Raw genomic sequence first — 12,802 nt, 5'->3', positions numbered from 1 at the left:
CCAGATGCATTCCTGCTATCCTCCCGTTCAACACCATATCTAGCACTTTCCCCATTGCAGGAGCATTCCTGGTATGTTGCTGGACTTGGGATGCTGTCACTGGTGCTTATCTATTTGGGAAATGTAGAAAATGTTGGGAATACTGCTTGATGGTATGTGTTCGGCTGGCAAGGTCAACCGCAATAATGCATCTGCATTAATGTATCTCTCTGACTGTCGATACTATATGTCGTATGAATGTGCTGACAAGATAAGGAATCACCATTGCAATCGACTAACGTGAAGTTATCCCTTTGTGTGGTCCAGAGGTCCTCAGTGGTCTGTGATCTATTAATAGGATGAAATGTCGCTCATACAGGTACTGATGGAACTTCCAGTTTCCAAAGATGACACTCAATCCTTCTCCAGTTGGACATAGTTAGATTTTCCAGTATGCGGGAAGCAAAAGCTATTAGTCTGTCCTCTTCAGAAGGTAGAAGTGTGTGAGATGACTGCCTGTACTCTCTAGGGGGAAGCCTCACTATCAAGATGCAGTGGCAGTTTTGGGTTACAATATATTATGTGCATTAATGGTGTAGATAAAAATGTGGGGGGAATGTTAAGCAAGTTTGCAGATGACACCAAGATTGGTAGAGTGGTTAATAATGAAGAAGATGGTCGTAGGTTACAGGAAGATCTAGATGGCTGGGCAGATGATATTTAACCCTGGTAGGTGCGAGGTGAGAAGAAGTAAGATGAGTATTTAATGAATGGCAAGACATTGGGCAGATCAGAAGATTGAAGGATCTTAGGGTAATTATTCACAGAACCCTGAAGTTGACAGAGCAGGTGAATTGGATAGTTAAGAAGACATGGGACACTTGAGAACATAAGAAATAGGAGCAGGAGTCGGCCATCTAGCCCTTCGAGCCTGCCCCGCCATTCAATAAGATCATGGCTGATCTGAAGTGGATCAGTTCCACTTTCCCGCTTTCTCCCCATAACCCTTAATTCCCTTGTCTGTCAGAAACCTATCTACCCGCGACTTAAATATGTTCAGCGAGGTAGCCTCCACCACTTCAACGGGCAGAGAATTCCAGAGAATCACCACCCTTTGAGTGAAGAAGTTCCTCCTCAACTCCATTCTAAACTGCCCCCCTTATCTTGAGGCTGTGCCCTCTAGTCCTGCTATCCTTTCTGAGCGGGAAGAATCTCTCTACCTGTGCTCTATCCATCCCCTTCATTATCTTATATGTCTCTATAAGATCCCCCCTCAGCCTTCTAAACTCTAACCAGTACAGACCCAGTCTATTCAATCTCTCCTCATAAGCTAACTCCCTCATCTCCGGTATGAGCCTGGTGAACCTTCTCTGCACTCCCTCCAAGGCCAATATATCCTTTCGCAAATAAGGGGACCAAAACTGCACACAGTACTCCAGTTGCGGCCTCACCAGTACCCTGTACAGTTGCAGCAAGACCTCCCTGCTTTTATATTCTATCCCCCTCGCTATAAAGGCCAGCATCCCATTCGCCTTCCTGACCACCTGCTGCACCTGCAGGCTGGGTTTTTGCGACTTGTGCACAAGGACCCCCAGGTCCCTCTGCACCGTAACATGCTGCAGCTTTTCACCTTTTAGATAACAATCTCTCCTACTATTATTTCTACCAAAGTGGATAACCTCACACTTGCTAACATTGTACTCCATCTGCCAGGTCCTCGCCCACTCACTCAGCCTATCCAGATCCCTCTGCAGACTTTCCACACCCTCCGCACAATTTGCTTTTCCACTCATCTTCATGTCAGTTAGAGAGGGTAGATGCTGAGATGTTTCCACTCCTGCGAGGGTGTTGAACAAGGGGTGATGGCTACAAGATAAAGGGCCAGCGTTTAAAACTGAGATGCGTAGAAATTTCTTCTCGCTGTGTGGTGAGTCTCTTGAACTCTCTGTCCCAAAAGGTGGTGGAGGGTGAGTCATTAGGAGTATTTAAAGTGGAGGGGGATAAATGTTTGCCAGATTCAAGAATAAAGGACGATGGTGGAAATGGCACAGAAAAGGAGGCCAGCGTAGATCAGCCGTATTGTGTTGACTGGTGGGGCAGGCTTGAAGGGCCTGGTGACCCAGGCCTGTTTCTATTTCTTGTGTGTTCTTGTGAACATCCCTGATTTTAATTGCCCCACCAATGACCACCAGTCTTTAAGGCCATTAGTCCTGGAATTCTATTCGTAAACCACTGCGCCTGTCATCTTCAACTTTCTCCTTTAACATCCTCATTATCTCTATGACCAAGCTTTTAGTGTCAAAGAACAGTACAGCACAGGAACAGGCCCTTCGGCCCTCCAAGCCTGCACCGCTCACGCGCCCAACTAGCCCATTCTTCTGTATCCCTCTATTCCCAGTCTGTTCATGTGGCTATCTGGATAAGTCTTAAACAATCCCAGTGTGTCCGCCTCAACCACCTTGCTTGGCAGTGCATTCCAGGCCCCCACCACCCTCTGTGTAAAATACGTCTCCCTGACATCTGTGTTGAACTTTGCCCCCCTCACCTTGAACTTGTGACCCCTTGTGTTTGTCACCTCCGACCTGGGGAACAGCTTCCCTCAGACCTGAGATGGTTCAGTGTCATATTTTGTTTGCTCCTGTGAAGTATCTTGGGTTATTCCTCTACATTAAGGTTGCTGTATAACAAGGTGTCGCTGTTGTTGGGACATCCCAGACTTGTCAAGTGTCTTTCCTTCTCTCACCTCCATTTTCTTGTCACGTGACAAACAATGCCATTTCAATGCTGAGAGAAATTTCACACAGACGTATAAATTGACCTTAAAGTAAATCTGTTTTAGGACTGTTATGGGATGTGTGAAGGTCTTGTGGTACAGTGGGCACCATCACTGCCTCTGAGACACAAGCTCTCGGTTCAAGACCCACTCCAGGAATCGATGGCCAAGGAAGGCACATTCATAATGTGTCCAAACAGATCGAGTAGCAGTTTGTAAATCTTTCCAACGTACGAGTAATTGAGATTAATGATCACGTGACGGAAAGAATTCTGAGCCCCTGCTATCACTGTCCAGACTGCGATGCCCCGGCCCATAACCGTGTATGTTACCTTAGCAACTTGGCGAGCGAGGGTTGGTCAGTAGCTGTTGAGAATCAGCTTTCTGACAACAAAATGGGGTTTGAGTCTCATTCTGACTGCGGTGGAGATGATTTGGGACCAGGGTCCTTGCCCTGCTCATGGTGTGAAAATAGCTCAGTGGAGCAGTGAAGTGAGGGTGAAGAAAAACGTCACTGTTACTGATTCCAAGACTGATTTAGCTACTCATGGTTTATATATAGGACTCTTAAATCGGCCTCGCAGGTGGAGGATGTGGTCAAGAAGGCGTATGGTGTACTGGCCTTCATTAATCGAGGGTTTAGGAGTTTAGGAGTCGGGAGATAATGCTGCAACTTTATAAGACCCTTGTCAAACCCCACTTGGAGTACTGTGCGCAGTTCTGGTCGCCTCACTACAGGAAGGATGTAGAAGCTATTGAGAGGGTGCAGAGGAGATTTACAAGGATGTTGCCTGGATTGGGAGGCATGCCTTATGAGGATAGGTTGAGGGAGCTGGGACTCTTCTCCCTGGAGAGACGAAGGTTGAGAGGCGACCTGACAGAGGTTTATAAGATGTTGAGAGGAATAGATAGGGTGGATTCTCGGAGGCTATTTCCCAGGGCTGAAATGGTCACTACGAGAGGACACAGGTTTAAGGTGCTGGGGAGCAGGTACAGAGGAGATGTCAGGGGTAAGTTTTTCACTCAGAGGGTGGTGAGTGAGTGGAATCGGCTGCCGTCGGTGGTGGTGGAGGCGAACTCGCTGGGGCCTTTTAAGAGACTTCTGGATGAGTACATGGGATTTAATGGGATTGAGGGTTATAGATAGGCCTGGTAGGTATAGAACATAGAACATTAGAACATAGAACATTACAGCGCAGAACAGGCCCTTCGGCCCACGATGTTGCGCCGACCAGTTTTTTTTAAAAAAAAACACTGACCCACTAATCTAAACCAATCCCTTTTCATCCATAAACCTATCCACAGATCTCTTAAACGCCCCCAAACTAGGCGCATTTACAACGGCAGCAGGCAGGGCATTCCAATCCCTCACCACCCTCTGGGTAAAGAACCTACCCCTGACATTCGTCCTATAACTACCCCCCCTTAGTTTAAAGCCATGCCCCCTCGTGCTAGCTTTCTCCATCCAAGGAAAAAGACTATCACTATCCACCCTATCTAAACCTCTAATCATCTTATATGTTTCAATAAGATCCCCTCTTAGCCGCCTTCTTTCCAGCAAAAACAACCCCAAATCCCTCAGTCTCTCCTCATAGGACCTCCCCTCCATACCAGGCAACATCCTGGTAAACCTCCTCTGCACCCTCTCCAAAGCCTCCACGTCCTTCCTGTAATGTGGGGACCAGAACTGCACACAGTACTCCAAGTGCGGCCGCACCAGAGTTGTGTACAGTTGCAACATGACGCTGCGACTCCTAAATTCAATCCCCCTACCAATAAACGCCAAGACACCATATGCCTTCTTAACAACCTTATCTACTTGATACCCAACTTTCAGGGATCTATGTACACACACACCTAGATCCCTCTGCTCCTCCACACTATTCAAAGTCCTCCCGTTAGCCCTATACTCAACACATCTGTTACTCCTACCGAAATGAATTACCTCACACTTCTCCGCATTAAACTCCATCCGCCACCTCGCGGCCCAGCTCTGCAACCTGTCTAAGTCACCCTGCAAACTATGACACCCTTCCTCACAATCTACCACACCACCGACTTTGGTGTCATCAGCAAACTTACTAATCCACCCAACTATACCCTCATCCAGATCATTAATAAAAATTACAAACAGCAGTGGCCCCAAAACAGATCCCTGAGGCACACCACTCGTAACTGAACTCCATGATGAATATTTACCATCAACCACCACCCTCTGTCTCCTATCTGCTAGCCAATTCCTGATCCAAGTACCTAGATTACCCCCAATCCCATACATCTGCATTTTCTGCAGAAGCCCACCATGGTGAACCTTATCAAACGCCTTACTAAAATCCATATATACCACGTCAACTGCCTTACCCCCATCCACCTCTTTGGTCACTTTCTCAAAGAACTCAATAAGGTTAGTAAGGCACGACCTACCTGCTACAAAACCATGCTGACTGTCTCTAATCAATTCATTACTCTCCAAATAACTATAAATCCTATCCCTAATAATTCTTTCTAAAACCTTGCCCACAACAGAAGTAAGACTCACCGGTCTATAATTCCCGGGGAAGTCTCTGTTCCCCTTCTTAAACAATGGGACAACATTCGCTGTCCTCCAATCTTCCGGTACTATACCAGAGACCAACGATGACCTGAAGATCAGAGCCAGAGGCTCTGCAATCACCTCTCTTGCCTCCCAGAGAATCCTAGGGTAAATCCCGTCCGGACCAGGGGACTTATCTATTTTCAAGCCCTCTAGAATATCCAGCACATCCCCGGTATCAACTGCAATACTGTCTATTTTACACCCCTGCACCCCAGTGTCCTCCTCAGCTACATTCATGTCCCCCTGCGTGAACACCGAAGAGAAATATTGGTTCAATGCCTCTCCAATCTCTTTCGGTTCCACACACAACTTCCCTCTACTGTCTATAACTGGCCCTAATCTTGCCCTAACCAACCTTCTGTTCTTGACATACCTATAGAACGCCTTAGGATTCTCCTTAATCCTATCAGCCAAAGTCATCTCATGTCCTCTTTTAGCCCTTCTTAACTCCCTCTTCAACTCCCTTCTAGCCAATCTAAAGCTTTCTAATGCACTACCTGAGCCCTCAAGCCTCATCCGAACATAAGCCTCCTTTTTCTTCCTAACCAACGAATCAACTTTTTTAGTACACCACGGTTCCCTGGGCCTACCAAATCCTCCTTGCCTGACAGGGACATACCTATTGCAGACTCGCAGTAGCTGTTCCTTGAAAAAATTCCACATTTCGGACGTTCCCAGTCCCTGTAATCTCCTAGTCCAACCTATGCTTCCTAATTCTCTCCTAATAGCCTCATAATTACCCTTCCCCCAGCTAAAACCACTGACCTGAGGTTCATGCCTATCCCTTTCCATCACTAAGGTGAACGTAACCGAATTGTGGTCACTATCACCAAAATGCACACCAACTTCCAAGTCTAGCACCTGGTCTGGCTCATTACCCAGCACCAAATCCAATATAGCCTCACCTCTAGTTGGATATGATCAGCGCAACTTGTGGGCCGAAGGGCCTGTTTGTGCTGTAGTGTTCAGTGTTCTATGTTCTCAGCTGTCTATGGATTGTGTAACACTTCCAACCCCAACATTATTCCAGCTATTTAGCAGAAGCGTTTTGGTCAGTTCTCTAGGGAGAACACATTGGGCTGGGATCTCTCGGACCATAATTTATTTGTGCTGAGATTGTTGCTGCCTCTCACGTGGCAAAGAACAAAGAAAATTACAGCACAGGAACAGGCCCTTCGGCCCTCCGAGCCTGTACCGACCATGCTGCCCATCTGAACTAAAACCCCCTATACTTCTGGGGACCGTATCCCTCTATTCCCATTGCATTTATCAAGATGCCCCTTAAAAGTCACTATCGTATCTGCTTCCACCATCTCTCCCAGCAGCGAGTTCCAGGCACCCACCACCCTCTGTGTAAAAAAACTTGTCCCATACATCACCTTTAAACTTTGCCCCTCACACTTTAAACCTGTGCTCCCTAGTAATTGACTCTTTCATCTTGGGAAAAAGCTTCTGACTATCCACTCTGTCCGTGCCCCTCATAATCGTGTAGATTTCTATCAGGGTCTCCCCTCAACCTCCATCATTCCAGTGAGAACAAACCAAGTTTCTCCAACCTCTCCTCATAGCTAATGCCCTCCGTACCAGACAACATCCTGGTAAATCTTTTCTATAGCCTCTCCAAAGCCTCCACATCCTTCTGGTAATGTGGTAACCAGTATTGAACACTATATTTCAAGTATGGCCTGACTAAGTTCTATAAAGCTGCAACATGAGTTGCCAATTTTTAGACTCAGTGCCCCAGCTGATGAAGGCAAGCATGCCATAAACTTTCCTGACTACCTTCTCCACCTGCATTGTCACTTTCAGTGAACTGTATACCTGTATGCCCAGATCCTTCAATACACTTAAAGATTCTGCCGTTCGTGTTTAAGGGTTACATAGAACCCTACAGTGCAGAAAGAGGCCCTTCGGCCCATCGAGTCCACACTGACCACAATCCCACCCAGGCCCTACCCCCCAATATCCCTACATATTATACCCACTAATCCCTCTAACCTACACAACCCAGGGCACTAAAGGACAATTTCTTAGCATAGCCAATCAACCTAACCCGCACATCTTTGGACTGTGGGAGGAAACCAGAGCACCTGGAGGAAACCCACTCAGACATGAGGAGAATGTGCAAACTCCACACAGACAGTGACCCGAGCCGGGAATCGAACCCAGGACCCTGGAGCTGTGAAGCAGCAGTGCTAACCCACTGTGCCACCACTTAAGTTCTACCACTTACATTTCTCGGGATTCACTGTGACTGGTGATGCTGACCAGAGACCAGGGTGTCTGCTACTCCCAGTTCAAATTTACACTGGAAAAGGTAACAGCATTGCCGTTAAACAATATTTTCATTTTGATTTACTGGGTACAAGCTGTTAATTGAATTGTGAGAAGATTGGAAGGGCTTTGTGCAGCAAGTGCCTCCAAAGCGCATGAACTCTTGTTGAGTTTTCAAGAGGCAGTTAGATATAGCACTTGGGGTGAAGGGGATCGAAGGATATGAGGGGGGAAGACAGGATCAGGCTATTGAGCTGGATATCAGCCACGATCACAATGAATGAATCACAGGCTGGAATGCCCAAATACTCCTGCTTATATTTCCTATGTTTCTGTGTGTTAGGCAGCTGTTCCCCTTGGTTGGGGGGGCCATTCATGAGGGGACAGAGTTTTAGGGTGAGGGGCGTGAGATTCAGAGGGGATTTGAGAAAAATAAGTTCACTCAGAGGATGGTGGGAATCTGGAATGCACTGCCTGGGATCATAGTGGAAATCTTACACTTAAGAAGTATTTGGATAAGCACTTAAATATCGTTCAAGGATAAGGGAACTGGAAAATGGGATTAGCGCAACTTTAGTGGTGTAGTTATTGCTGGCGCAGACTCGATTGGCCGAATGGTTTTCCTGCACTCTATAACTCAGCTGGTAGATAATTAATCAGAGGGCCGTCCCATAATGGATGATATTTTATTTTCTTAAATACTTTATTCTGAAAAATGTTTTAGTCATTGGGTGGCACGGTAGCACAGTGGGTTAGCACTGCTGCTTCACAGCTCCAGCGTCCTGGGTTCGATTCCCGACTCGGGTCACTGTCTGTGCGGAGTTTGCACATTCTCCTCGTGTCTGTGCGGGTTTACTCCAGTTTCCTCCCACAGTCCAAAGATGCGCAGGTTAGGTTGATTGGCCATGCTAAGAAATTGCCCCTTAGTGTCCAGGGATGTGTAGGTTAGAGGGATTAGTGGGTAAAATATGGGGGTAGGGCCTGGGTGGGATTGTGTTCGGTGCAGACTCGATGGGCTGAAGGGCCTCTTCCTGCACTGTAGGGTTCTATGATTCTAAGTGTTCTTGAACTGAGTATTACAATCAATTCTGCACAGTCTGAGTTTATTGCAATTTAGGGGTCTCATTTGCTCCAATTTCCTGATGACTTCACCATTACTGATTGATCAGAAACATGTTTTACAGAGGGAGCTAACAAGGGGAGTCGATACAGGAACTTGCGATTAAGGGCTACGTTGACCTCAGCTTTATTGCAGGACACTGCCTCTGGACATGTGTCCCCCCCTCGTGTTGCAGAGTCAAACCTCAAACATTATTCATGTTGCGGAGAATTGGAACTTTGCACAGTTGGTCCAGAACTTTGCCAACTTTAAGGGCGTTCAAATGGTCAGTGGATAGGCATATGGATAACATTGGAATAGTTTAGCTTAGAGGGTCATTAGATTGGTTCCACTGGTCGGCGCAACATCGAGGGCCTGTACTGCGCTGGAATGTTCTATGTTTCTATGTTCTAGAACATACGTGGCCTGTGGCTCAGTTCTGTAAAGGGCCCAAATACAAAGTCAAAGTGGGAGCTCCTTCCCAGCACTGACATTTTCTATTTGATCTTTATCGTTTTGTTTATACACACTCAGGGCTGACTCTCACAGCATAACAACTTTTTGGATTTGTCAAGATGATGCCAAGAATGTGAACTTTAGTTTCGGAGAGTTTCAAAATGCAGCAAATATTTCCACTGGGGCTGGAGGAGGCTCAGTCACTAAGCTTATTTAGAAGCTTAGTGGGAATCTGGATGGGGAGACAGTGATGAGGGTTCATCAGTTTAAAATGATTACCAGGGGACTGAGGAGCGAGATTAGGAGAGAGGTCTTCAGAGTGTTACTGGAGCCTGAATGTTTTGCTGCGGGGGATGGTTGAGATGGACGTGAAACTGTTGGCAGTAATTTGGATAAATAATTGAAGCAGAGGAAGATTCATTGAAGGGGAGGCGAGATAATTTCATGAAGGAGAAAGGAATCACATTCCAATAAAATAAGATGAAGAGCAATGGGAGGAGGCTTAACATTGGTCCAGACTCGTTAGTCTATTTCTCTGCTACGCCTGAATTGTAATGGGGCTGCTGGGGGAGGGTAGTGTGGCACTCCCTCAGCACTGACCCTCTGACAGTGTGGCACTCCCTCAGTACTGACCCTCTGACAGTGTGGCACTCCCTCAGTACTGACCCTCTGACAGTGCGGCGCTCCCTCAGCACTGACCCTCTGACAGTGCGGCACTCCCTCAGCACTGACCCTCTGACAGTGCGGCACTCCCTCAGCACTGACCCTCTGACAGTGCGGCGCTCCCTCAGCACTGACCCTCTGACAGTGCGGCGCTCCCTCAGCACTGACCCTCTAACAGTGCGGCACTCCCTCAGCACTGACCCTCTGACAGTGCCACACTCCCTCAGTACTGACTCTCTGACAGTGCGGCACTCCCTCAGCACTGACCCTCTGACAGTGCGGCACTCCCTCAGCACTGACCCTCTGACAGTGCGGCACTCCCTCAGCACTGACCCTCTGACAGTGCCACACTCCCTCAGTACTGACTCTCTGACAGTGCGGCACTCCCTCAGTACTGACCCTCTGACAGTGCGGCACTCCCTCAGCACTGACCCTCTGACAGTGCCACACTCCCTCAGTACTGACTCTCTGACAGTGCGGCACTCCCTCAGCACTGACCCTCTGACAGTGCGGCACTCCCTCAGCACTGACCCTCTGACAGTGCGGCGCTCCCTCAGCACTGACCCTCTGACAGTGCCACACTCCCTCAGTACTGACTCTCTGACAGTGCGGCACTCCCTCAGTACTGACCCTCTGACAGTGCGGCACTCCCTCAGCACTGACCCTCTGACAGTGCGGCACTCCCTCAGCACTGACCCTCTGACAGTGCGGCATTCCCTCAGCACTGACCCTCTGACAGTGCGGCACTCCCTCAGCACTGACCCTCTGACAGTGCGGCACTCCCTCAGCACTGACCCTCTGACAGTGCGGCACTCCCTCAGCACTGACCCTCTGACAGTGCGGCACTCCCTCAGCACTGACCCTCTGACAGTGCGGCACTCCCTCAGCACTGACCCTCTGACAGTGCGGCACTCCCTCAGCACTGACCCTCTGACAGTGCGGCACTCCCTCAGCACTGACCCTCTGACAGTGCGGCACTCCCTCAGCACTGACCCTCTGACAGTGCGGCACTCCCTCAGCACTGACCCTCTGACAGTGCGGCACTCCCTCAGCACTGACCCTCTGACAGTGCGGCGCTCCCTCAGCACTGACCCTCTGACAGTGCGGCGCTCCCTCACCACTGCACTGGGGTGTGCCGGCTGGGTTTTTGTGCTGAAGTCTCTGGATGGGACTTGAACCCACAATTTTCTGACTCAAAGCTGAGATTCATATCAAAGTCAGCCGTTTCCAACGTCGCCATGTGTTGAGGTGTTTGTCGAAATGGCAGTTGTCCCTGCCCAGGGAGGGGGATAAGTGGTCCACAATAGTGATATAATCGAACCTTTATCCATTTCTGTTTTGTGATAGGTACTACGCTTATAATAAGAAGGGCCACCTGGTGAACTGTCCGTACGTAGACCTCTCCTACAAGTGGGCTGGAGGTGGATTCCTGTCCACGGTGCGTGATCTCTTACGATTTGGCAACGCCATGTTGTACAGCTACCAGGCTGAGTGGCTGAAGGGCGGGCACCGGACTCTGCTGCCAGGCTACCTCAGGCCAGCCACCGTGGGGATGATTTGGAACCCCGTGGACAAAACTGAATTGAGCTGGGATCGAGAGGGCAGGTACGCCATGGGCTGGGGCGTTGTGGAGCAAAGCCAGGAGTGTGGGCAGTGCCGGCGTCGACGTCACTACCTCACCCACACGGGCGGGGCAGTGGGGGCCAGCAGTGTCCTGCTGATCCTTCCCGTAGACCCCCAGGACCCTCCCGCTGGAACCGCAGGGTCTGGGATCCCTCCCCGGGGTGTGGTTGTGGCTATTCTCTGTAATTTGCAGTCTGTTGGCCTCAATTCCACTGCACTGAAAATCGCCTTAGAGTTTGACAAGATCAGGTCAGCTAAACCTTCCCTTTCTACCTCTGAACCTGCCTCCCCAAAGCCAGCTGACTGACCAAGATAAGGCTTCGAATCTCTGGGAAAAGGTCTACCTCCGGCTGGGATTGGCCTGCTCTCAGCTGCTCTACTCTGTCCCGTTACTGGACTCACTCCTTAACTTCACAATCGCTCACCTCCTACCAACCTTTTAACCCCCAAATCGCCAATAAATCCGCAAATCATAGAAACCCTGTAGTGCAGGAGGAGGCCATTTGGCCCATTGAATCTACACCGACCCAGACCCTACCCCCATATCCCTACATATTCTACCCGCTAATCCCTCTAACCTACACATCTCAGGACTCTAAGGGGCAATTTTTTTTAACACGGTCAATCGACCTAACCCGCCCATCTTTGGACTGTGGGAGGAAACCGGAGCAAACGATTTTTAAGATCTTTTTCCTCTGCAAATAGCTGGCAAGGGTGTAGGGGAGATTAATCCTTAATGCCTGAAGATTCTGGGGCGAGCCTCCAACTTTCTTTTGTCTCAGAATCATCTCTGTAAACAAACAGTGAGAATTGTATTTGAAACTGTATTTCTACGCCAGCAGGTTGAGGAATTTTACACAACACTGTTTTCTCTTTTCCTAAATAAAATGTAAAAATGACTTTTTACCACTTTTCAACATCTTTGTAAAAAATGTGAAGTGTATTTTTTCAAACATTAAACCCAGGCACTGGAAAATCACTCTGCTCCAGGGTAGTGACTTCTCATTCTCTGCTCTGTTACCTCCCGTTCCCAGCCGGGAATCTGTTCACTTTTTTCTGTGTGAAGTAACACTTCCTTCCACAGCTCAGCCAAGCTCTGAACTTTTTCCTATCGACTGTTGTTAAATGGAAAGTGTCTTGTACAGTATGACACCGTAATTCAGGGACCCAGGCGAAGGTCACAATCATAACTAAATTCAATTCATTAATAAACCTGGAATTAAAAACCAGTCTATGGAGTTTATGTTGATTGTTATAGAAACACACCAGATCCACTTTGGGAAGGGAATCTGCAGATCTTTATTTAGTTTGGACTGCCTGTGACTCATAGTTACCCTCT

At 48.4% G+C, this 12,802-nt stretch overlaps 1 protein-coding gene across 2 annotated transcripts in view; it reads left to right on the top strand.

Moving 5' to 3' along the window:
* The window catches only part of lactb (lactamase, beta), a 67,199-nt gene extending 54,757 nt beyond the window's left edge, over positions 1-12,442 (top strand). For both annotated transcript variants that reach the window (XM_080216207.1, XM_080216208.1), the window contains exon 6: positions 11,188-12,442. In XM_080216207.1, the coding sequence (XP_080072333.1) occupies positions 11,188-11,770 (583 nt within the window). In that variant the 3' untranslated portion in view covers positions 11,771-12,442. The remainder of the gene's footprint in view (positions 1-11,187) is intronic.
* The last annotated feature ends 360 nt before the right edge of the window (positions 12,443-12,802 follow it).

Source organism: Carcharhinus amblyrhynchos, chromosome 32 (genome assembly GCF_965287045.1).
Source record: "Carcharhinus amblyrhynchos chromosome 32, sCarAmb.v2.hapA, whole genome shotgun sequence".
Lineage (NCBI taxonomy): Eukaryota > Metazoa > Chordata > Chondrichthyes > Carcharhiniformes > Carcharhinidae > Carcharhinus > Carcharhinus amblyrhynchos.
Note: the sequence above shows the minus strand (reverse complement) of the source record. Positions and strands in the feature narration are given on the sequence as shown.